We start from the raw sequence: 25,488 nt of genomic DNA, 5'->3' as shown, positions 1-25,488 counted from the left end.
CCTGCTCATCCCAAATCCAAGAGCATCCAAGGATTGATTCCCCAAGCCCCTGGTGGGGAATCCTTTGTGTTGGAAAAGGAGGGAACACTTGGCAGGGGTGTGGGAGGAGTTTTTGGGATGTGCAGCTCCAAGGAATGTTCCCATCACCCAAATGGGATTGCAATTCCTCCCACAGCTTAAAACAGCCCCTAATTCCCTCCAAATCACAGCAGAATCCCCCAAAAAATCGATGGAATTGAGCTGGCCACAGTGTGTGATCATGGAGAAAAACACTGGAAAAGCTCCCAGTGCTCCTGGTCCCACAGGAAGGTGGAATTGGTGGGAATGTGGATGGGAAAGGGATGTCTGATAAAAAAAAAACAAACCTCTGGCAACAATGCAAATAATAAAAATAAAAGTAATAAATAAATAAATAAATAAATAAATAAAATGGAAATGGAAGTGGAAATGAAAATGGAAATGAAAATAAAAATGAAAATAATAATGAAAATAATAATAATGAAAATAATAATGATAGTGATGATGATGATGATGATGATGGTGATGATGATGATTATTATTATTATTATTATTGTAACCAGAGGCATAATAAATTCTCACCCAATGTGGTTTGTCCTCAAGGAAATTTCCAGTTCTCGGAGCACCTGGGTCGACTCCTGGACTCGTCTCCTGAATTTCTGCAATGGAATGGGCAGCAAAAATAACAATTAGGCTCTATTAAAAAATCTCAACATGTCACCCAGCACAGAGGGAATGAGGAAAACATGGAGCTGACTGAGAACTCCTGTACATCCCCAGGAATGCAGCAACAGCAGCCCAGCAGTCAATAAGAACACAAAAAAGAGAGAAATTCTTTCTGTTCCCAGGAACATCCTGCAGCTTCCAGCATTAAGGAAATTAAAAGCCTGGAGATAAATAAACATTTCTTTATAAGCCAAGCTTTGGTGCAGCATCAAACTCTCTCCTGCAGGCTGCAGAGCTCCTCTGCTTTAGAAAATGAGGTGAAAGGGGCACCTCAATCCCATCTGGAGCAGGACTGGGGGATCCTCTTCTCCCTGCTCATGGAAAAGTGCTGAAACAGCTGGAGAAATCCCTCTGGAGCAGCTGTTTTGGCACATTCCCATCCCTGAGAGTTAAATGGGAGGAGAAGGGTAAGGGCAGGTTCAGGTGGGATACTGGGAAGGAATTCCTGGATGAATTGGTGCCACCACTCAATCCCAGCAAGGGTCCGGGTGGGATGAGCTCTCCCATCCCTGCAGGAACATCTCTGGGAAGGGCTGATCCGGAATAACCCCGGGGCCAGCAGGAACTCGGCATTTCCAGCCCCTTTGGGTTTGTCATTTGGCACCTCGGATAAGAAAGGCTCCAATGTGAGCCCACGGAGCGAAGCCAAACACGGAACAATCTCCAAAACCCTCCAGAGAGAAAAACCACAAAGACCCCGTTCACCGGGCTGGGAAAAAATCCACAGGGGAAATGTCAAGGTTTCCTTGGAAATGGCTCCCTGCTCCTGGCTGGAGGCTCCCACAAGAGCAGCACTGTCCCAGGGCTGGGAGCACAGGGACAGAGGGGCCCCAGCAGGATCCGTGTTTTCCACAGGGAACCCACCCTGGATCACTGCAGGGAAAGTTGGGGATAACGGAGCCAGGCCAGGGTGGGACCTGCTGGGCTCTGCAGCATTTCTGGGTGAGTTTTAGAGGCTCTGGTAGCTGTCACCATGGATGGAGCTGATCCACAGGGATGGAGCTGATCCACAGGGATGGAGCTGATACCCAGGGATGGAGCTGATACCCAGGGATGGAGCTGATCCCACAGATGGAGCTGATCCCTATGGATGGAGCTGATCCCCGTGGATGGAGCTGATCCCCAGGGATGGAGCTGATCCCTATGGATGGAGCTGATCCCCAGGGATGGAGCTGATTCCTGTGGATGGAGCTGATCCCTATGGATGGAGCTGATCCACAGGGATGGAGCTGATCCCTATGGATGGAGCTGATCCCTGTGGATGGAGCTGATCCCTAGGGATGGAGCTGATCCCTGTGGATGGAGCTGATCCCTATGGATGGAGCTGATCCCTGTGGATGGAGCTGATCCCTAGGGATGGAGCTGATCCCTGTGGATGGAGCTGTCACCATGGATGGAGCTGTCACCATGGATGGAGCTGATCCCCGGGGATGGAGCTGATCCCTAGGGATGGAGCTGATCCCTGTGGATGGAGCTGTCACCATGGATGGAGCTGTCACCATGGATGGAGCTGATCCCTAGGGATGGAGCTGATCTCCACAGATGGAGCTGTCACCATGGATGGAGCTGTCACCATGATCAGCTGCACTGATCCTCTGCCAGGCAAATTCCCAAAGAAAAGGACTCAAAATGTGGACACCCCTTCCCAGGGCTGAGCCAGGGGCATCAGACAGGGCTTTAGCCAAAGCCAGGCCTAGAGCCCAGCTCAGAGACAATTTAAGAGGTTATTTATCCAAGCTCTGTGCCAGATGATCCCTGGCTTCCCAACATCTGCTCTCCTTCCCAAGCTGGAAAACTGCAGCAAATTCCCAGTTTCTCTTTGCTTCTCCCCGAGACTTTGCACAAAGGCTGGAAGGAACCTGGACCATGGTGGCTGAGGAATGAGGGACAGGCAGGAGGAACCAGGATGCTCCTCACCTTCCTGGTCACTGCTGGGTCCAGATACCCCTTCAGCTTCTGGATGTACGTGTGTGGAGGATTCTTCACTTGGAATCTTTCCTGGAAAAGAGACAGGAATAAACATCAGCCATTTTTCTGTGTTTATCCAGGAAACTCTTGCACCACGTACATATTAAACGATTTATATTTTAAAACATTCTGGTCCTAAGTTGATAACCTGTGTATGCAAATAAAAGAGATTTAAATGAATTTTGATATTTACATCAACAGCACAAAAAGACACCTTAAACATTCAGTGGGAATTCTGAATTTTAGCTGCACATCCATCTGAAATTCCAGGGTTTCTGCTGAGCAGGAGCATGGAGAGAGGAAGGAGAAGGGTCAGGAGAGCAGATGCATGCACCACCACAAAATCCTTTTTAATCACTTGGAGAAAACCTTCCACCATCCCAGGCTGCTCCAAATCCCAAATCCAGCCTGGCCTTGGGCACTGCCAGGGATCCAGGGGCAGCCACAGCTTCTCTGGGAATTCCATCCCAGCTCCTCCCAAACCTTCCAGCCAATCCCCCCTCAGCCCCAGATCACAGCAGCTCTGTCTCCTGAGAGCTCCCTGGTTTTTCCCTGCTTTCCCAGTGTCCAGCTGGAAGTTTATCCCACCAAAGCTGCTGTGAAACACGAGCTGCTCCACAGGCACAGAGTGCTGTGTCCAAACCTCCTCACAGCATTCCCAAAAATTCTAATCCTATTTGTATCTTGGAAGAACTTTAAGCTATTCTGCCCCTTTCCCTGGAGGAAAAGATCTCATCCCAACCTCCTGAAATTTCCCATTTTATAACTGTTATCTGAAACCTCCCTTTATTAGTTCAGGATGCAATTCTGACTCCGTTATCCCAAAGTTATTCCAGAATGAACAGGACACTGCTGCCCAGTTACCAGAACTGGCTGAACACCACAAGTTCTTCCTGTTATTATCTTGCTGCTTGCTGGGGGAAAAAAAAAAAATAATCCATCATGGCCAGCAGGAAAAAATGAAGGAAAAACTCTTCCCTGAGCTCCAACAGCCCTGGTGGGAGCTCTGGAAGTCACAGAGCACTCATGGCTTTCCTCCTGCACAGCTGGATTCTTTTTCCATGCACCTCTGGAATTGGCATTTCCTATTTTATCTAAAAAACAGCTCAGAAAATGCAAAGTTCTTCACTGAGGGCTCTTCTCTGGACAAAGTGCCTCCAGCAGGGTCTGTCCTGCTCCAGCACCATGTCCACCACTGTGGATTCTTCCTGGCTCTCTCTCAGGGATTCTGGGAGCCAGGCTCACCTCAGTGGACCATGGGGCAGACAGAGATTTCCTGGGATCTCAGAGTGCTTTGGGTTGGAAGAGCCCTTAAGGATCCTCCAATTCCACCCCCAGCCACGTCCTCCTGGCAGCAGGATCCCATCCCAACAACGCTCCACCTTCCCTCTCCCATTTCTCCCCCCATTTCTGGGGGTTCTCTCAGAGCTGTGCTCAGCCCAATCCCCCAGAAAAGCCCTTCTGCTCCTCTGGATTCATTTCTCTTCCCAAGTGATCGACCCTCATCTGCTGAAGTGACAGGAGCTTTTCCCAACCACCAGTTTTAATTGCCTGGAATCTTCAAAATGAAATGTTTAAAGAGCCTCACCGAGCTCATTTAACAGTCTGGGATGCAGCTACTGCATGATTTTGTTTGTTTTCCTCAAACCTGGCTGTAATTATGTATTTATGTAATAATCTCTGCAGCAACTCGGCTTAAAAAGACGCTGCTGGTTCTTGTGGAGTGGAATTATTTGGGTTAAAGGATTTATCCACGAGCAGCAAACACCAGCAATGCTCTTACCTGAGGAGTGACCAAAAACCACTCGTGGTTAACATCTCCTAGGCCTGGAAACGTTTTTACAAGCCCTTCAAGCGTTTCTTCTTTGCTGGTTTGGAAAGCTATGAAGGATTAGCCTTTAAAATGCCCTTTCCTGGCCATGATTCCTGTCTGGGTTTATCCAGCTCCGAGTGTTTTATATTAGAGGCTGATTAAGAAGCTGCGAGGGCCAGGGTTGGGGCTGTGCAGTGAGGCCTCCAAATCACCCTGGAGGTCTGGTCACAACCACCCTCTTCCCAAAAATCTGACTGGGAGCTCCCAGGGGTTGGGAATGGAGCTGGTTGTGGGCTGATCTTCCTGGAATCCGCTGGAATTCTCTCGTGGTCCATCCCACGCTTCCCAAAGCACTGCTCTGCCTTTGAATCCATAATTAAAGAGTTAAAAATCCCTGCTTTTTTTCGTGTCAGCTCCTCCCCTCCACTTCTGGCAATTCCCACCCACTCCCTGGCCAGCTCAGCTTCCAAACTCAGGATTTAACACCAGCTGAATGACGAGGTCAGGGATTTTTACCACACGCATAAAAAGCCTAAAATCCGGATTGGAGCAGCCAAACTTTGCTCAGCAAATGCTGTGGGGTGACATCACGACTGGGACGTGGTGGCTTCCCTGGATTGAGCCATTCAGACACAACAAAGTTCCTAAATCCTGGTGAAACCTTTTTTATCTCCACTACGTGACTGCTGTGAGCTCCAGCATTATCTGCAGGGAGCAGCAATGACTCCACACTGCCTTTGTCCTCCAAAGCAAACGAGCTTAATTCCCAAAGATAAAGGCCTTTTCTGACTTGGAAAATCCCTGAGGAGCGGTGGTGTAAACCAGGATGGAACAGCACAGAGGGAATGAAAGGAGAGCAGCAGCACCGGAGAGCAACGAGATGAGCTGGGCCCAGCATCTCCCTTTGGGGGAATAAACAGGGAGAATTCACTGGGATTGAATTCTGACAGGGATTTGGGATGAGGGATGGAGGAACAGGACACAGGGAATGGCTTCCCACTGCCACAGGGAAGGGCTGGATGGGATATTGGGAAGGAATTCCTGGCTGGGAGGGTGGGAAGAGGCTGGGCTGGAATTCCCAGAGCAGCTGTGGATCCCTGGAAGTGCCCAAGGCCAGGCTGGGATAACCTGGGATGACGGAAGTTGTCTCTGCCCATGGCAGGGGTGGGTCTGAGTGGCTCTAAAGCCCTTTCCAACCCAGCCCATTCCGTGATCCCACAATCCAGGGGAAAAGCCTGTAGGCAGGAGCACAACACCTCTCTGGTGCCTCCTCCACCCAGAATCAGCTCTTTCTTTTCCAACAGATACAGGAAAAAAGGGGAACCTGGGGGGGCTTTACTTCAGCAGCCAAGAGGAACTGCAGGACTCCTGCACTTCCACGTGATCCTGCAAAGAACCCCACACATCCCCCGATCACCCAGCTCTGGAAAACGGATTCATTCCGGAACCAGGAAATTGTGGCTTTCCCAACAATCCTTGGCTCCCAGAACCATTCAGGAGATTTTTCTACATTAGCACATATGTTATTCTCATTATTATCATTATCCATGCTAAGCTGTTTCATTCTTGGGATTCACAGATGCCGGGGAAGCGCCCGGCGCATCCAACTCGGGATCGGAATCCCACAATGCTGGGAGGGCATAAATCCCATGGATTGGGATCGGTGGGGAAGGAGATGGACAGGGGAGATGGGGAACAGTGTCTCAAGCACATCATGAATGCAGTGCAGAATTCCTCATCTCCTGCAGCTCCTGTGTCAGCATTCCCACCAGCAGGACAATGTGTGGCTTTGGAAGTGTCCTTGTGGAATGAGGTGACAGCAGCTGCTGATCCCTGCACTGATGAGGAGTCACAATGATCCATTCCCCCGGGATTAACATCCTGCAGGTCACCACTGAACCCAGCTGCTGCTCCCTCCCATCCAAGGGGTGCTGAGCCCTTCCCAATCCCAAATTGCTGAGCCTGTGACTCCTGGTGCCTTTATCTCCAACCTCTCCATCCCTCCTCGTCTGATCTTCCCTGAGTCCCCTCTCCCAGGGTGACCCAGTCAGATGGGAAAAGCCATGAGTGTCCCAAAGTCCAACTTCTCCTGAATTCAGTAAAACAAGGGATTTCCTGCCCTGTATTTACCCCCAGAGGGCAGATTCCCTGGAATACACGATGTTTTTTAAGCAAAGGCCCTCAAACCAGAGCTGCAAATGGTTTCTGCAGCCATAAAAAGCGATGGAAAACCCTTGGCTGGATACTGGCCCTGGATCTGTGTTGTGAAAGGGTCAAAGGCACCGTAAGGGCTCCGGTTCCCCCAGCACGTTCCTGAGGAGAAACCTGGGCTCCACTGAGGAATTTGTGACAGAAAATGGCACAGCACCCCCACAACACCCCGCTCCTCGCTCAGGCCCTTCTCCAGCAGCCATCCATGGATCCTGTGGGCAGGGAAAACCTTTGGACGCAAAGCTGAGGGCTGGGCCCTGTTCACCAAGGCCACCCCAAGAGCCCCAGGCTGGCCACCAGCCTCCAGAACACCAAGGCCTGCCTTCTCCTGGAGCTTCAGCAGGGAAGGAAGAGCTTTCCAAACGCCTCAGGAGGAGGTTTTGGGTGCAAACCTCCCAGGTTCCCTGTGGAACTCCCCATCCCTTATTCCCACCCACCGCACGTCCCAAGGCCAGGCTGCAGTGACGCCCCTGTCACCCTTTGCCATTAGAGGGACACGAAGAACTTTGCAGGATGTCCCCAAGGCCTCCCCTCCTCACCCACCTCCCTCTGCAGCCCCTCCTGGCACCCAGCTGGACACAGCCCTCCAAAAAAAGCCTTTCCTGATGCCATTCCCTGATTTCCAGCCCAGGAAATGGCATCCTTGTCCCAACACCAAGCCTCAGATGGCCACCCTGACCCTTTCCAACAGATCTCCTGGCTTTCCTCTTCTTCTCCTGCTTGTGCCTTATCCAGAGAGGTCAGAGCAAGCTCTGAGAACAATTCTGAGATGATTTGATAAGTTTATAAACAAAGGAAGAGAAAATTCCACGTGGGATGAGTCCTCCACAACCAGCCCAGCAGCCCTTACAATGATTCAAACAATGCAAATCATCCTATCCACGACAGATTATTATTATTATTATTATTATTATTATTATTATTATTATTATTATTATTGTCATCATCAGCATCATCATCAGGATAAAACTGGTTCCACACTTTTGTTAATCTCATTTTTGCAAAAGTGAGAGTTCCTTTTTGGGGATTAACTCCAAATATTCCACAGATAAATATTCAGGATCTGCTGCTGAGTATTTATATATATAGACTGTTCTGAAATATAGATTATATATAGAATATATATATTTAGAAATACAGAATATGTAGAATCATATATGCAGATATTATATTATATTATAGTATAGTATATATATAGTATAGTATAATATATTATATTTATAATATTATAATATATATAATATTATAATATATATTACATATAATACCTATTATATTATAATATTATAACATAGTAGTATTATATTTTTATATTTATTATATATAATTATATATTACATTATTATATTTTATATGTTATTTATATTTATAATTATTATATATAATATATATTATATTTAGAAATATAGATTTAGAATATAGACTGCTTTGAAAATACCATTGCTGGACATTTTTCCCTTGAGGATGTAAGCTGAGAACCAGCAGAGGAGAGAAGGAGCTCATTTCCTCATGGATTTACAAGCAAAACCAGGTGAAAATGGCACAATGGGTGAAACCAAGGGAAAACAGGAGTCAAAATTAGCATTTAGAATAAAAAAATCCTGCACAACTGCTGTTCCTGGAACCTCATCCCCGTTATTCCAGGGACAGATATAAATGTTTCACACCCCAAATGTTGCTTTTTGGTGCCACCTGCTCACAGAGCTCTGGACGCTGGGGAGGTGTGGCAGACCCCAGCTCAGTGGGGCCACCATGGGCCAGGTGGCACAGTGTCACCTCCTGCTGCTGCTGGCACTGCTGGCTGCCATCAGCCCTGCCTTTCCAAAGGATGGGAATGCTCATCCCAGGGAAGGGACTCAGCCCAGCCCTGAGTTGTGTAAGGAGCTGTCTGGATTACTCCAGATTGCAAATTTCCTTCGCATCTGCTCATCCCTCCCATCTCAGCCCGGAGCTGGGCAGTGAATCAGCAGCAGCTGCAAAGGGTGGATCAGCTCCGGGCTGGGAATTTGCACATCCAGGCTGGGATCAAACGGCTCCAGCCTGTGCCGAGCTCTGGGAACACCCCTGACACAAATCATGGAATCACTCCATGCACTGGCTTGGGAGGGACCTTAAAGCCACGGCAGGGACACCTCCCACTGTCCCAGGCTGCTCCAAGCCCTGTCCAGCCTGGCCTGGGACACTCCCAGGGATCCAGGGGAATCTGCAATCATTCGCAGAAGTGTGATTTTTCACTGTCTCAGTAAAATGAATCTTTAAATAGCTCAAGCTTTACATTCTCTGCATGGGCTACTCGTGGGGGGAAAAGGCAATTCTGCATTAAGTTTTACTTTAAGGTACCTGTGCAATGAGTTTAAACTGCCAGAGGGCAGGATTAGATGGGATATTAAGGAGGGATTCTTCCCTGTGAGGGTGGAGAGGCCCTGGCCGAGTTCCCAGAGCAGCTGTGGCTGTCCCTGGATCCCTGGCAGTGTCCAAGGCCAGGATGGACAGGGTTTGGAGCAATCTGGGATAGTGGAAGGTGTCCCTGGGGTTGGAACTCCCAACCCAAACCAGTCTGGAATTCCATGAGTGTGTCAGACACCCCAGCACAGCGACAGCTGACTAGGAAATGTCCCATAAATGTATTTATCCCAAAGTCCCTGACCTCCTGCCAAGCTCTCACCCTGCTTCTGCTGAGTTCCCAAGGGAACATCCCGCTTTCCCAGTGCTGGACTAATCATTTTCACTAACCATTACTGCTGAACTTCACAGCAGATCCCAGTTTTGCTGCTGGCTCCCCAACCCCAATCCCACCTTTGGCACATTTCCCCCCAAAAATGCCCAAAATGCCGTTCTTGTTTATCCATCACATCCTGTTCATTGCTGCACACCTGAGGAGATTCCTCAGCATCTGGCACTGCCCAAGCCGAGGTCGTTCCCAGCCTCTGGAGCAGAGCAGAGGCTCCTGTCTGTCCCTGGAGGTGACGTGGGAGCCCAGCAGCCCCTGGGCTGAGATGGTTTGTTCAGGGCAGGACTCTGAGGTCAGGCTGAGATGGACACATCAGAGGGGAAAGGGACATCCCTCTGTGAGGTGGGAATTTGGGATCAAACAGCTTCTGCCTGACCTGCTGCCACCACAGCCTGCAGCACAGAGCTCACAGCCCTCTGGGACACTGAGAACATGACACAAATCATGGAATGACAGCGTGCCAGGATGGACTGGGGTGGCTGGGAGGCCTCTGGGAGTGCTCACCAACAAGGCAGCAGAAGGAATGAGCGCTTGGAACTCACAGGAACAGGTGCCCTGCAAGGCCCTGCTCAGCCCAGGATGGAGCAGCTGCAGACAGGCATCTCCCAAAGGCTCTCCAGAGGATCCTGACCTGGTCACAGATGAGCTCCCACTTCTTCTCACCTCCCAAAGGCTCTCCAGAGGCTCCTTACCTGGTCACAGATGAGCTCCCACTTCTTCTCGTTGTCATACTGCCGCAGGAGCCGGGCTTTGTCGGGAGGCAGGTTCATGGCATTCTGGGGAGAGACAGAAATATTGTGAGGGACCAACCACAGCCAAACCCAGCAGGAGCAATCTGAGGCAGCGTGGCTGTGGTTCCTGGATTGTTCCCTGTGAATTCCTGATGCCAGAGCTGCTCAGGAACATTTCCTCTCCCTGTTGGTTTTGGCCCCAAAAGCGCCGGTGAATCACGAGGCACCCAAGGGCAGGGCCATGCTGGGACACACGAGGTGAGCGGCTGAGGGCCAGCCCTGAGCTCTGGATCCGGGGTTTTTAGGGAAAAAACGTTCCCTGTGAGGGTGGAGAGGCCCTGGAACAGCTTCCCAAAGAAACTGTGGCTGCCCCTGGATCCCTGGAAGTGCCCAAGGCCAGGCTGGACAGGGCTTGGAGCACCTGGGACAGTGGAAGGTGTCCCTGCCCGTGGGATGAGATTTGATGTCCTTTCCAATCCAAACTGGTTTTGGATTCTGTGACCATCCAGCTCCATCCAGCACCCAGCAGAGAGGACAGCACTCTGTGCCCCAGCCAGGTCCTGTTCCCTTCCCTGAGCACATTCCTAAGGGAAACACCTCCCACTGTCAGCTGGGGCTGCAGGACAGTGCCCTCCCAACAGGATCACAAAATGCCACCTCATTTTACTCCAGCAGCTATCCCAGCTGGATATCCACCACATGCCACCTCAGCTGGATGTCACAGATCCCAGAGTCAGGATTGCTGCTGCCCAACCCTCAGCCAGCCAGCCCAGGCTGAGTGACAGGAGTCAGAAGGAAAGGGAGAGGCAGCAATTATTTGATCCCTATCGTTGCTGGATCCTTTGATGTGAGCGCTCCTTCCAGGACAGCTCTCTGGGAAGGGCGGCTTTCCCAAGAGCCCCGTCCCGGAATGTGCAGCGTAACTGTGGTGACTGTGCTCCTGGAGAGGGCTGGAACAGGGGATGGAACCCAGGAACAGGGGATGGAACCCAGGAACAGGGGATGGAACCCAGGAACACGGGATGGAACCCAGGATGGAACCCAGGAACACGGGATGGAACCCAGAATGGAACCCAGGAAGACCCAGAGGGCTCTGCAAACACCAGGTCTGGAAAGGATCCCCATCAGCCTGGCCGAGCACAGCAAGGCCAAGTGGAAGATCTGCCGAGCACCTCTTGGGCTCCAGCATCTCCTGGGCTCCAGATGGAACCCCCAGACTGGCCCAGTTAACCCAGTTAAGCCCTGGGGACCACAGGCCTCTGGCAGTCTCCTCCCAGGGAGGAAGAGCCAGCCAGCCCTGGTGGCACTGGACACGATAAATCAGCAATCAATAAATCCGAGTTCAGGACCAAAATCCCACTCTGGGAGCAGCTTCCCAAGCTGTGTCACACCCAGCCTCCAGGCTTATCCCAGCAGGCTGTCCTGGGGATCCCTGGAACCATCCCAGATCCATCCTCTTCCCAGACTTCCTTCGTTTCCTTGCACAAATCCCATCCCAGGGAAGGGGAGGGATGGGGACAAGAGGCACCTGTTGGGATCAGCCAACCTGGACACCTCGCTGGCACAGGGAAAATGGGAATTTCAGGACGTTCCTGGCAGGATCAGAGGCACCAAGGGTGATTCTGTGTCAGTGCTGACCATGCTGCTGGGCACCAGGACAGCCAGACAAGCCTTGGGAATGAGGGACAGCCAAGGATTCACTCCTCTGCCCTCCCTCCATCCCTGTCCCTGGGGATCCTCCTGCCCCTCCTGCTCCCATGGCTGCTCTTCCCAGAGCTGTTTTCCATCAGATAACAACGCTCCTTCTCCTGCTCATCGCTGCTGTCATGTTGACAGCATTTAGAGCTCTGATCATATCAGTGCTTGCTTCTCCTCTCAGTCTCTCACCAGGCACCTTATCAGCTCTGCTTATCATTCCGTGCACTTCTTGGTATTTTTCCTGAGGGTTCTTCCAGCACCATTCCTTCCTCCTGAGCCGTGTTTCACAGCTCCTCTCAGCTGGAGGAAAAGCTCCAGTGTTTACCTGCAATGCAGCCCTTGTCAGGCTCTGATCTCCTTAGAGCTAATCAGCTCACACAGCCCGGCTGGCACCGGGATGAGAATCCTGCCTGGAAACCTCCGTGCCAGGGCTCCAGCGGGAATGAGAGCCTGCAACAGGGAAAACAAGAGCCAGGCTCCAGTGATCTCATTCCCAAACGAAGCCATCTGATCTCAGTCTGCAGCGGGAAGTGCTTTGCTTTGCTCCACACAAGCCCTTGGCGTCCCTCAAGAGCTCTCTGCGGACATTCCTGCCCTCTCCCAAGGGAAAACTGCCTCTGGACACCGTGTGCAGGCAGGCCCAGCTCCCAGCACAAGCTCAGGGTGAACTGCACCCACTCACTGCCCAAAAATTGGGTTTTTTACAGGGTGAGCGTGGCATGGACAGCACCAGGGGTCACTCCACAGCCCCTCCAGTCCTTGATCTCTGCTGAATTCCCATTCCTGGAGGGATTTAAAGCCATGCAGCACTGTGGAATGTCTGGATTGCAGATCTTGGAGAGCTTTTCCTACCTTAGGATTCTCAGATTCTCTGGGAAGAACTGCCCTGGTCACCTGCACAGCCTAAGGGAGCTCTGGATCTGGCACTGTGTCCGAAGGAGGAGCTCGGGGATGAGGAAGGCTCTGCAGGGGACAGATGTGGAACATTTGAGGTCACAGTTTTGGGTTTGTTCAGCTGGAGGAGACTGAGGGGAGCCACCCCAGCCTGGAGCTTCTCCTGAGGGACAGCTCCAGCTCCCCGGGACAGCGACAGAACCTGAGGAATGCTGGAGCTGTGCCAAGGGATTTTAGGCTGGATCTCAGGGCAAGGCTCTTTCCCCAGAGGTGCTGGCACTGCCCAGGCTCCCCAGGGAATGGGCACATTCCCAAAAGCTCCAGGAGCATCCAGGGATGCCCAGGGTGGGGTTTTGGGGTGTCTGTGCAGGGCCAGGGGCTGGGCTGGATGATCCCTCTCACTCAGGATATTCCACGATTTTACACCATCCCTTCTCTGAAACCTGGACTAAGGATTTTCTTACTCTCAACAGCCACTCCCTGCTGGAAAACTGGATCCTAAACCACAATATCTTCACTTCCATGGGAAGCAATAGACTCTTTTTTTTCATCCCTGCATGGCACTACCCCAAGTGGCTCCTGAAATCCAAGTGCACTGCTCCCAAATCCACAACTCAGTGACAGCAGCAGGATCCGAGGCTCAGGCTACTGAACTGGCTGCAGGAGTTTTGCTGGAGTCACACCCAACCAGACACATTTGTCATCTGGATTTCCTATTCCCCGTGGATCCCTGGAATGACTCACCAACCTCTCCTGGCCACTTCCAGCTCTTACAACCGTGGGCTTCACACATCCCAGAGTTCTTTAGTTAATGACAGGTCTGTGTCCTGTGGTTTCCCTTTCCATCTTTTCCCAATTAGAGCTCTGAAGGCTTCTGAGAGCAGAATTATTCCCTTCCTAAAACAATCCAGACTCCTGCTGTGGCCAGCAGGGACGGCCCCACTCTCCTCTCCTGCCTGTGTCCCCTGTGTCACCACCCACTCGTGCAGCTGGAGACTGCCAGCAGAGCAGATTTCCACCTTTAATTGGATCCCCAGCTTCCATGAGGATCCCATAAAACCCTTTCCTGTGAGTGGGAACTGCAGCTGAAGCAGCCTCATCTTGTGCCCCACTGCTCTGCATCCTCATTTCCATCCTCATTTCCATCCTCATCCCCATCCCTGACTGGCTCCTACCAAACACAACCCAGATTAAAAATAACCATAAAACACAACCCAGATTAAAAATAATCATAAAACACAATCCAAAATTCAAATAATCATAAAACACAATCCATAATTAAAATAATCATAAAACACAACCCAGATTAAAAATAACCACAAAACACAATCCAGATGAAAAATAACCATTTCTGCTCAGGCTCCTTTGCCCCCCTGGCCGAGCTCCCAGGTGAGCTCCGCAGTTTTGTCCCTTCCACAGCCTCGGGAAATCAATCCCACCTTCCTCACTTGCAATTTTCCACTACCTCACGGTGTTTCCAGGCCTGGGGAGGGGGGAAAACCAAGCTGTGGCAAATCCTCCTGCCTGGAGAGGTTGTAGGAAAGCGGAGCACGCCGCTTCCGACTCCTCAGCAACACCTCCCAGCACAAACCTGGAGGAAGCACAGCTGGATCCTGCTGCCTGCAAGGGCTCCTGTCCAACCCCATCCCAGCTCCAGGAACACGGGATTTCACTTTTCCCCCCCGAATTCCAAAGTTATTCGTGTCTGCTGCTCCGTGCCAAACCATCTAGGTAAGGTTTCCATTCTGTTTGCTCTGGGTTGGCAGGATGGAGCTGGGCCTTAAATTAATCACAGTAGCAGATGGAAAACTGGGGGGAGTACAAGCAGACCTCCAAAATATTAAATTGCTGCAGAGTTAAAAATAAAACCAGAGTGCAACAAGGAAATTTATGTATTTTTAACCTCTGAAACAAAGCCCAGCTCCACCCAAAGTGGCGGAGCCTCCGATTCCAGGTTTTGGCACTAAAAATCTCATTTATGGACTGATCTGCTGGATTTGGGCACCACCAGCACGGCTTGGCTTTGTCCTTGGTCTCAAACACGTCCCTTGGGGTTGTCCTGCTGTCCCCTTTCATGGAAAAAAGGGCACTGAGGGAGCTGCTGGGGTGGTGGCCCCAGGTCCTGGGGACAAAGGGCTCCTGCATTATCCAGGGAAAACACTGAACTCATCCCGAGCGGGATAAAGCACCCAGCTGGAAAAGGAAGCAGCAGCAGATGCCTCCAGGTGCCACCTGCAGCCCAGGTCACACCAGCACCAGCCTGCTGCGCTTTTTCCAACTTATTCCTCGCTCTCCTGAAGATGAAAAGGCCCAAAGTTTTGGGAAACCAGTGTAGCAGCAACTCAGCTGAGTCAAAAGCATGAGCATTACTAATTAATAGCATTGCTAATTAATAGCACTGGGCCGCTGCTCTTATTGATCGTATCCTCTTCAAGTCTGCATCCCTTTTATTAACGAATCCTGACATGAATTGTGCTGGGAATGGAATTTGTTCCCATGAACGGCCCTGGATGTGTCAGCACGAGCTCATGAAGCCCTAAAATGTGGGATGTGCTCACCATCCAATGGATGGGGATGGAAAAAGGCAGGGAAGCAGAGTCCGACACCAGCGCTGGAGGAAAGGACATTAAAAGCCATCCCAGCAAAGGGTTAAACTCCCCTGAAAGGAATAAAGGTATTTATTCCTTTTTTATTTCCAGGAAAACCTGGTCTGCCAGGACACAGCCTGATGTGGCAGGTGAGGGTGAAGGGAATTCCCACTCCTCCATGAGCACAGTAACTCAGATTCCTGAGAATTAATTCCCAACTGGCTTTCTCCTCCTGTCCTCCCTCTGACTGGGATTATTCCCATCTTCCACTACTCCCAGAGAGATGGAAAAACAAACCTGGATCGTTCCTGGCTTCCCAACAGCACTTAGGGAAAAGATCAGTGCTCTAAAACACTTCAAACAAGTCTTGGTCCTCGTGATGCATTTACACACCCACATCAAAGCCCTGCTCTTACTCCAGCCTTCAAGGACTCTCTCCTCACCTGGAACTGCCCAGCCTGAGTTTATTCTCCAGCTCATCTTTCCCAGCTCCTCAGGTTCAGCATTTTGCCTGAAGCTTTCTGGGGTTTATCTCACCGTCTCCACCATGTGTGGAGCTGCAATCCTGATTTTTCCTGCATTTCAGTCAGGCAGAAGGCAGAGCCTGAGGTATTTTTAACTTTTATTAATATCCAGTGAGTTCTTACAGAACAGACCCAAAACTGGTTCATCAGTCAAGTGCACACCTCCCACCTCCAGGGAGGCAGAGCAGCCCTTCCCTGGCTGGAGAGACCCAGATCCCAATTCCTGAGTGGATCCAGCTTTCCTTCTTGGCACTGAGCTGCCATCCAAAAGCAACCACATTCCAGAAACATTGAGAAGAGAAGGAACAGCAGCATAAATCAGCTCTGTTGGTGTGACACTGTCACCCTTGGCTGTCAGAGGTGCGGTGGCTGAGGCTGGGAATGTTCCCTCACAACCCCTAAATTTATCTGGTGTGGAAAGGAACGAGGAGGGTGCCCAGGCAGGAGCAAAGCCAGGGCTCTTCTCATCCCCTGAGGTGGAGCAGGACAGCTCCAACCTCCCACCGCTCATCCTCTCCTGGGACAGCCCAGGGGACAGGAGGGGACGTTTGGGGGTGGCTTGGAGCCATCCAGAGTCACCAGTGAGGCCTCCAGCCTCACCCCACTCACTGAATCACCTCTCACCTGAGCTTTACTAAAGGTCTGCAGCACCTGGGGACAGCTTTAACAGGTGGCACTGGGGACAGGGCTGAGGCCTCAGCCTCGGAATGGTTGGATCTGGTGATCCTAGAGGGCTTTTCCAACCTTTGTGATTCCCTAACTCTTCATCCCAAGGTGCTGCCCAGGTGAAGCACACGCTGAGCGTGTCACCACCCAAGGCCACAGCGCAGGAGGGTGGTGGCAACCAGGCCTCTTCAGCCTGAGGGAAAATTCCCAGAATCTTCCAGGCAGGAAGAGACCTTGAAGATCATCGAGTCCATCAACCCAGCACCACCACAACCATCCCTAAACCATGTCCCAAGGGCCACATCCAGACACCTCTTGAACAGTCCCACAGATGGTGACTCCACCACATCCTTGGGCAACTCATCCCAATGCCTGACTGCTCTTCCAGGGGAAAAAAAAATCCAATATTTAACCTGAACCTCTCCTAGTGCAATTTAGGGTCATTCCCTGTTATCCCTTCACTTGGGACATGGCAGAAGAGCCCAGGCCCACCTCACTCCACCCTCCTGCCCAGGTTCCTCCAGTGCCTGCTCTTCTCCAGATAAAAACTCCAGAAGAAATTACAGAATTCCATAAGAAGCAGATCCTGGCCCCAAACCCTGTTCACTCACCGTGGCTGGAGAAGGTTCCTCACCCTGCCCTAACTGTGACCCTTTCTCCACAAAAAGTCTCTGTGTAGCTCCAGGAGCTGCCTACCAAAACAACCTCAGGATTTTTGGACAGCATTAAAATTTAATTCCAGGGCCTGGCCTGTAAGACAGCCCTTAATATTCTCCTAGAATATTAAAATGCAACTTTTTTGCAATTTTCTGTGCTACTTAACTTCCCAGCCCTGCTCCTGTGTTTATTTAGGAAAGCCAGAGGCAACTGAAGCGAGCTCCAAGCTCCCTGACTTTATGAGGAATCCAAGCTAGGCTAGAATTAAATGTACTTATTTATTAAATCCTCCTTCTCCTCTGCTGTTTTTTTTTTTATTAAACTGGTCTTTGATCTAAAAATACCAATGCTCTGCCTGCACCAGGCTTGTCCCCTCCTAAAAACACCCTGGATCTGTAGGGAAGAGCGGGAGAAGCTTCCAGAGCACGGAGAGACCTGCTGAGGAGAGAGAACACGGCGTGTGGAGCTCATCCTTGGGAAAGGATTGGAAAAAAAACCAAGTCAAAATCCTGAATTCTGGATCTGTGACTGCCCCCCGTGCACCTCGGTGGGCCTGGGGTTATCCAGTGATGGTAGGCTGGATATCAGGGATAATTCCCTCATGGAAAGGGTGCTCAGGCATTGGAATGTGCTGCCCAGGGCAGTGGAATTCCCATTCCTGGAGGGATTTAAAGCCCTGTGGAGGTGGAACTTGGGAACACAGAGCAGTGGCAGATCTTGGAGAGCTTTTGGTACCTTCAGGATCCTCTGATCCCAAACCTTCTCCTCACACAGCAAGTGGGAGAGCTGAGGGAACTTTATCCGGGAAACCTCTGGAAGGTTTTGGGGACCAAGGGCTGCAGTGACCACAGAGCTGCTTGCTCCTCTCAAAAATCACGACTCAGCTTAATGGCCTCACGTTTTGGGAAAGCTAAAACCTCATTAATTCACCACTGGAAAAGAATTCCATGGTAGGAAGGCTTTGAAGGCCCAGCCAGGCCTGACTCACTCCGAGTTCGTCCCGTGGTTTTATTAAATCACTCACTGCCGATAAGGAAAACCACAAAATCTAAAATTAAAGCCCTTTCAGTGAAATGCCAGAGCAAGTGGCTCCCAAAGAACCAGAATTTGTATTCCAAAGGCTGTGCTGGGAATTGCACACACGATGGGATCCATTCATGGGGCAGCCCGGAGTGCTGGGAGCTGCAGGGCACAAAAATGCTGGAAAACACACAAAAAAGGGGTTCCAGCAATTTTTACATCTTTTCCACTCCTGTGTTGCCTCACAGCAGCACAGACAGAGCAGCGAGGTCCAAGCATCCCTACAATTATCCCAAATACGCCAAGGGATTTTGGGTTTTCTCCAGAACTTTTCCCCAGATCCCATTGAAAAAGCAGCTTTGCTGTGAGTCAGAAGATCCCATCCCCTCATGCTGTTATTCCCTACAAACCCTCTGGAAGTGGAGTCACCTGTGGGACTGCACTGCTGCTCATCCATCAGCTGCTCAGGAGGAAAAGGAAAATTCCGGCAGCAGCTCCCACCTGGAAGCCGTGCACACCCCAGTGCACCACAGCTGGACGGGATTTTGGGAAGGAATTCCTCCCTGTGAGGGTGGGAAAGCCCTGGCACAGATTCCCAGAGAAGATGTGGTTGCCCCTGGATCCCTGGAAGTGTGCAAGGCTGGGTTGGAGCAAGCTGGGATAGTGGGAGGTGTTCCTGCCCATGGCAGGGGTGGGTTGGGATGGGCTCTGATATTCCAACCCAAACCAGTCTGGGATTCCGGGATTTATACGATATTCCTGAGGGTGAGAAGGGATTTTTAGAGGGTGGAGGGAACAAAATGCATCCAACCTCCCCTCATGTAGAGGATCCCTCTCTTCCCCTCCAAAGGGATGAGCTGGTCAGGGACGTCGGCCAAGACAACCTCACTCAGGAAAAGATGGATAAAATCCTCGTCAAAACACACAAACTTCACCTAACTGCAATTTTTAAGGCCAGCTGATGATCCCAAACTATCCTACACACACTTCTGTGATAGAGATAATGTGAATTTTCCCATCATGGAATTCTGGAGAGGTTTGGATTGGGAAGGACCTTAAAGCTCATCCCATTCCACACCTCCCACTATCCCAAGCTGCTCCAAGCCCTGTCCAGCCTGGCTTTGGGCACTTCCAGGGATGTCACAGCTCCTCTGGACAAGCTGTGCCCACAAACACTCTCCAAACATACGGCTAAAAACCCACAGAATTCATTCCAAGTGAGTTTCTTATGCAACACCAACTGAGATTTCAACGACAGCGCCCACGAGAAACCCCCACATGGCAAAATCCTACCACACCAACAGATGGATAAATCCCACCCAAAGCTGGAATAAAACACAGGGATGAGTTTAAAATATCAAATCCAAGAGCAAATCCAAGCCATGGGGCCAGCAGGGTTTGGTCCCAGGACAGAGGAAACCCTGATGGATGCTGCCCTAGGAACAAAACCTTCATTTAAATAATATTAAGGGTCGGATAAACCAAGAAAAATAAATGAAGTCAGGGATAAAAAGCCTGGCCTGGGGCCTGGCCCCAGGTTTTCTGTCTCCAGTGAATGTCAGCACGAGCCCTCCTTGGAAAACCACGTCCCAGACAGAATTCCTGCTTTGGAGGCAGCCAGGAACTCACTCAGATGCTCAGAACTGAAGCCTTTTTTTAATTTTTTAATTCTCCCTGAGCTCCCTTCTCTTCCCAACATCCTCCAGCCAATCCAGTGCTCCCCTCACGCTGCCCAGAGGGAGCAGGTAAATCAAAAACTCCTGAAAAAATGAAAATTATTTACTTTGCTGCACTCGAGTACTTGCTGAACAGGGAAAGGAATTTATTTGGAAGTTTCTTACACCTAAAAATGTAAACACCAGGAAAGGCTCTCACACACCCAAACCTCAATCCCAAGGGAATTTTTCACAGCAAGTTACAAACTCAGATTTATATTGGAAATATTTACAGGTCTCACTACTGCAGGCACCTCTCCAGCCCGGCAGAGGAGGTGCAGGGAAGCCAAAATAAACCTCAAATCCTGTGATTTTCCAGCCATAACGAGCAAGAATTCCTGCAGCAGGGCTGCTGTGTCCTGTGCTCCGCTGTCACTGTCCCCAAGGCTCCCTGACACTGTCTGGGCTGGCAATAAATCATAAAAAAGGAATTTCCACACACAGGGGCACGGTGGGAATGATTGGCAGTGACTCAAATCCAGCATTTTCACACCCCAGCCCTGCTTTTTTTGCTGCTTCACCGCACACAAATTTCATGGCACCTTTTTGAATTCTCATTTTTTTGTCTTTAAGCGTTCAAGGCCCCGCGGATTTGCCGAGATTGAGCCAGCAGGATTTCAGGGAATGGCCCTGAGCAAGCACCTCTGTCTGCCCTCCCTTTGCTCCTTTCCCAGAAAACCTGGCCTTTGCCGTGTCCTAATTCCAAATTCATCCCCATGTCCTGCCTGCTCCTGTCCCCTCCTCCTGGATATTTTACAGATGTCAGGCCCAGGGATGTCTCAGCAGCTCTGGAGTGCACTTTCCTCAAATTTCCCTGGATCTGGGGGAGTTTATCCCCACTTTCATTGGATTTCCATGGACCTCAGGGTGGGTAACCCCACTTCCCTTAAGTTTCCCTGGATCTGGGGGGGTTTAAACCTTTTTCCTTTGAGTTTCCATGGATCTGGGGGGGTTATACCCGCTTTCCTTGAATTTCCCTGGATCTAGCAGAGCTTAAACTTTATTTCCTCAATTTACCTAGGATCTAGGATGGTTTATCCCCACTTGCCTTGAATTTCCTGGATCTAGGGAGGATTTACCCCTTTTTTCCTTGAGTTTTCCTGGATTTGAAGGGGTTTATCCCCCCTCCCTTTTATTTTCCTGGAACTGAGGAGTTTTCCTTTATTTCTTTGGGTTTCTGTGGATCTGGATACGTTTATCCTCCTTCCCATATATTTCCCTGGATCTGGGAGGGGTTTCTTCCCTATTTCCTCGAGTTTCCCTGCATTTCAGGTGCTTTATTCCTTTTTTCCTTGAGTTTCTCTGGCAGGGCCATACGAGGAGCAGCTGAGGGCGCTTGGTTTGTTGGAGAATGAGAGAATTATCCCACTTTGGAGCTTCCTCCCGAGGGATCACTTTGCTTATTCCTCAGGCACTTTTACTGTGGCTGCCCCAAAACCAGTCCCAAAGGTAGGTGCCAGACCAATAAATGTTTGAACTCGCCCATAAAATCCCTACTAGGTTACTTTTTCCAAATAAATCTTTGGCTGTGCTGGCTGGGCTCCCATTCCCGAGCCAGTTCTGGATGCTATTTTTAATCTCTGTGAGAAGATTAATCCCAAATTTCTGGACAATGTAAGCAGGCACCTAAACTCAGGAAAAAAAGGGAAGGAGAGGAAGGTTTCTCTCCAGCTCCTGTCATTCCAGAGTTATCCTCACAACTGAATCCCACAGGATTTCTCACCTGATGGCAACACATGTTTACAATTCCCTTTGTTTAGCCACAAACACGTTTCTAATTTCATCTTTTCATGTCAGACACACTTCACCTGCTCACCCTCCCAGACATCCACCTCGTGATTTTCCTGCTGCAGGAAGCCTGGAACCAGACAAAACTCGGATTTCATCTAAATTCCCTTTGATGAATGTTTATGAACTGTAAAACGACCGGAATTGTGACAGAGAATTGTGCTGTGACACCACCACTGGCATCTCCTGCCAGGAGCACACCCAGGGTGCTGCCAAAATCATGGAATCATGGAATTATTGAGGTTGGAAAAGACCTCAGAGACCGCTGAACCCAACCTGTGATGGATCACCCAGCCCAGAGCACTCAAGCTGCAGTGCTGAGGGCACAAAAATGGGAAAATTAATCCACACACCTGCTCTTCCTCAGGTTCTCCAAGGCAGAACCGTCCCTAATTCCTGACTGAATTAATCTGACTGTCAGGATGGTTCTGGGGAAGGAAGCTGGATTCAGTTCCGAGTGAATATCCAAGGACTGGGAGGTGCAGATCCCAGGCAGAAGGAGCTGGGCTGGCTGTCAGCACAATCAGGAATTGAACAGATTCAGGCTTAAAGACAAAAAAATCCAAAAATTATTCCTGAAGTGGCTTTCCTGGGAATATTTTATCTCCCTGTGGAAGGCAGATGCCTGTGGCACCTCTGTGTTAGGGTGTCACACACGAGTGAAACTCTGGGATTTTGGAAGTGCTGACACGAAGAGAGATTTGTAAAAGGAGCTCTGGCTCTCCTCAGCTTCCCACGCCGGAATGGGAATGGGAATTAGGTTAAAGAGCTCCCGGGCTCCCAAGCAGAGCATGGCACGGAATGAAAACGAGCCCTGGCTGGCACATGACCGGGATGAGCAGCAGGATTAATCCCACACTGGAACAACCTGCAGCTTGGCACTGGGACAAGCACCAGGCCAGGCTGGAATACCTCAAATTCCACTTGGAACGGTACAAAAACAAACCCCCAAATCCTTTTATCCACTAAGTATGATCCAAGTCTGGCACAGGCAGCTCCATCCTGGGATCCAGCCCTGAACAACCTGCTGGGAACACCTCAGCCTCAGGGATTCCAGGAAAACTCACTGGTGATGGGAGAAGCAGCACCAATCCCACAGGACAGACAGAGCTGAGGAAGTTTTGTGCTCCAGATCACAAACAGCTTTTACCTTCAGCTGGAGTTGGCAAAGGAAAAATATTCTTCCCAGCAATGGCACTTCCTTATCAGCCTCCCACTTCATTATCCTTATCTGCAAGAGCTCCACGATGCTATCAGCAGGTCCCCGCTTCCGTGGCTGAAGGAGAGCCAAAAACCCAGCCAAATTCTGGTGTGTGAGCTCAGCCACGCTCCCTGGATGGGCTGGGTTGGGAAGCAAGGGATCAGCTCCCTCCCCAAACCTCGGCACAGCTCCCACTGCCACGGGGGAGATGGTGGGATCCCAGATCCCTGCCTGGGAGCTGTGTGCTCCCTTGGGATCATGGCCCAGCTCCAGGGCTTGCACACAACACCAGCCTGTGACTCCTGCAGCTCCAGATCCCAGTGAGGCTGTCTGGAAGCCCTGCTGGAAGCTTTCCCACAAGAGCCAAACTCTGGATCCCACACAACGGGGAATTCTCTGCTCCCAGCCTCACCCGCCCCTTCCAGTTGTGTGGGAGCCTCGCAGGGATGGCCAGCATGACTTGTGGGTTCATTTTTGGGGCAAAAAGAGAGCCCCACACCACAGGAGAGTTGTGGGTCTGGCTGTACCCCCAGCAGCCACCAGCACGGAGCGGTGACACCGACATCCCAGAGGAGAGGAGAGTGATGGCCCAGCTGCTCCACAACAAATCCAAACATCTCTCACGGCCATGGAGCTCTTGGATGGTGTTCCAGCACCACAGAAACCCTGAGGGGAGGCTCCAACCCCAGGGTGCCACCAGCACCCCCATTCCCAATCGGAGATGGCAGGCATCGGCCAGACCCATCCTTCCAGAAAGTTCCAACTCCTCAGCTGCCTTTGGGAATGTCTTCCCCAGCTCAACAGGCACCAGAGATTATGGAAGATTGTAAATCCCAGCGTTACCAAGGCTGCAACCAATTGTTCCTAATGATGCCCCTGTGGAACATATGCTCAGCCTTCTGTCACCGCCTCCTTCGGAAGCTGGGAAGCCCCAGCACAGGGGATTTGGGATTTCACACTTCCAGGGTGGAATTCTGCCTTTGATGAGGCACTGGGTGACAGCAGCACCCCCGGGGCACCCGCACAGCTCCACAGGGAAGGACCAAATGGGAAGATTTGGGTTGGAACTTGGCAAAACTTAGCTCCTTAAAATTTGGTTCCTGCACCATGTCCAAGCAGAGGGATGGCCCTGATTCCCAGGGAATGTCACATTCCCATGGCTGCCACAGCTCAGGGAATGTTTGGACACTGCTCCCAGGGATGCCCAGGGTGGCATTTTAGGGCCAAGAGTCGGATCCATGATCCTGTGTGTCCTTCCAGCTACGGCTTTAAGTGGAAAGGAAAATTCCTACAGCAGCCAGGCACCTGCAGTGCTCAGGGGAAAATCGGGACAGTGGGAATGTGAGACTCCCCAAAGCAGGGAGAACACAGCGAGCAGGAGCAGCAGCACAGCCCTGGCAGCTCCAAAGATCCCGGCAATTCCCGGGTGCCGCGGAGGGAGCCTGGCTCCGCTCCTGGGAACAGCACACAGAGCCACGCTGGGCACAGCACAGCTAATTAGTGTCCTTTTCTGGCACTAATGAGGGTGGGAAACCAGCACTGGATGTGTGATGTCTGTATTCCAGGACAGCTGACAAGTTTTCCCAGTCAGAGCTGCTCGGCCGAGCGAGGGACTGGGATGGATTCCCTCTGGAATTCCCAGCTCCATGGGCAGGAGGGGAAACACCAAAGCTTTCCCCCAGGGTGACAAAGGTGACAGCAGCGAGGAGCACCCAGCCATGCTGCTCTTACATCCACACACCATTCCCAGCAGGGAAAATCCTGATTTACAGAGCTCATTTCCTGCAGAATGCCCGATCCAGGTGGTTTTCCTACCAAAAAAGGTGCCCACAGTGAGCTGGCACAGGATGAGGAAACCAAGGCAAACCCCACAACCCAAACCTCACACAAAACACCAATTTGATAAACTCAGCTTCCCTTTGGATAGCGAGCTCTGTGCCAGTTCAAACAATCCAAGGGCTCAATCCTTTTCCATAATCCCATTTATTGCCAGTTGTATTTTAGCTTTTGGAATAATGTCAGATAAAGGCACACCTGTAATTCCTTCTTCAATGGCTGTGTGTGTTCCACACCAATCCAGGGAACAGCCCCACGACACCTTCATTTCAAATGTCACCTCAACAGATGGCAGAGCCCAGGAGGGACAGGTGACAGCAAAGGCAGCACAAAGCCTTTCCACGGGCTTGCTTTGAACTTTCCATGGAAATTATGTGGCATCAAAACCGACTTGGCACAAATAACAATTGTGGGATTAGGGCAGGCCCTGGACACGGCCTTTTCCCTTGGGGAATCTGAGCTGATATTCTGTATTTAAACAGCATTTATTGTGTATTTCTAAGGTACAAGGTGGATTTGGTGGACAAGGATGTATTCCAGGAATTCCTCACAGGATTTATTCCAGGAATTCCTCACAGTTTAAAGATAAACAAATCCTTCAGTTTGAGCAAAATGGTGGAGCCTGATTCCCACAGGAGATTCCAGGATGCTGCCAGCTGAGTTTGGGATGATGGATGGATGATGGATGATGGATGGATGGATG

General features: G+C 50.7%; 1 protein-coding gene across 1 annotated transcript in view; it reads right to left on the bottom strand.

The window, feature by feature from the left end:
• Nucleotides 1-25,488, bottom strand: part of FMNL2 (formin like 2) — a 111,922-nt gene that overhangs the window by 35,587 nt on the left and 50,847 nt on the right. The window contains exons 2-4 of the mRNA XM_033516202.1: nt 10,160-10,243; nt 2,662-2,742; nt 601-677 (exon numbers count right to left, since the gene is read on the bottom strand). Of these exons, the coding sequence (XP_033372093.1) occupies nt 601-677; nt 2,662-2,742; nt 10,160-10,243 (242 nt within the window). The remainder of the gene's footprint in view (nt 1-600; nt 678-2,661; nt 2,743-10,159; nt 10,244-25,488) is intronic.

Source organism: Parus major, chromosome 7 (assembly GCF_001522545.3).
Source record: "Parus major isolate Abel chromosome 7, Parus_major1.1, whole genome shotgun sequence".
Classification (NCBI taxonomy): domain Eukaryota; kingdom Metazoa; phylum Chordata; class Aves; order Passeriformes; family Paridae; genus Parus; species Parus major.
This window is presented reverse-complemented; position numbering and strand designations above follow the sequence as displayed.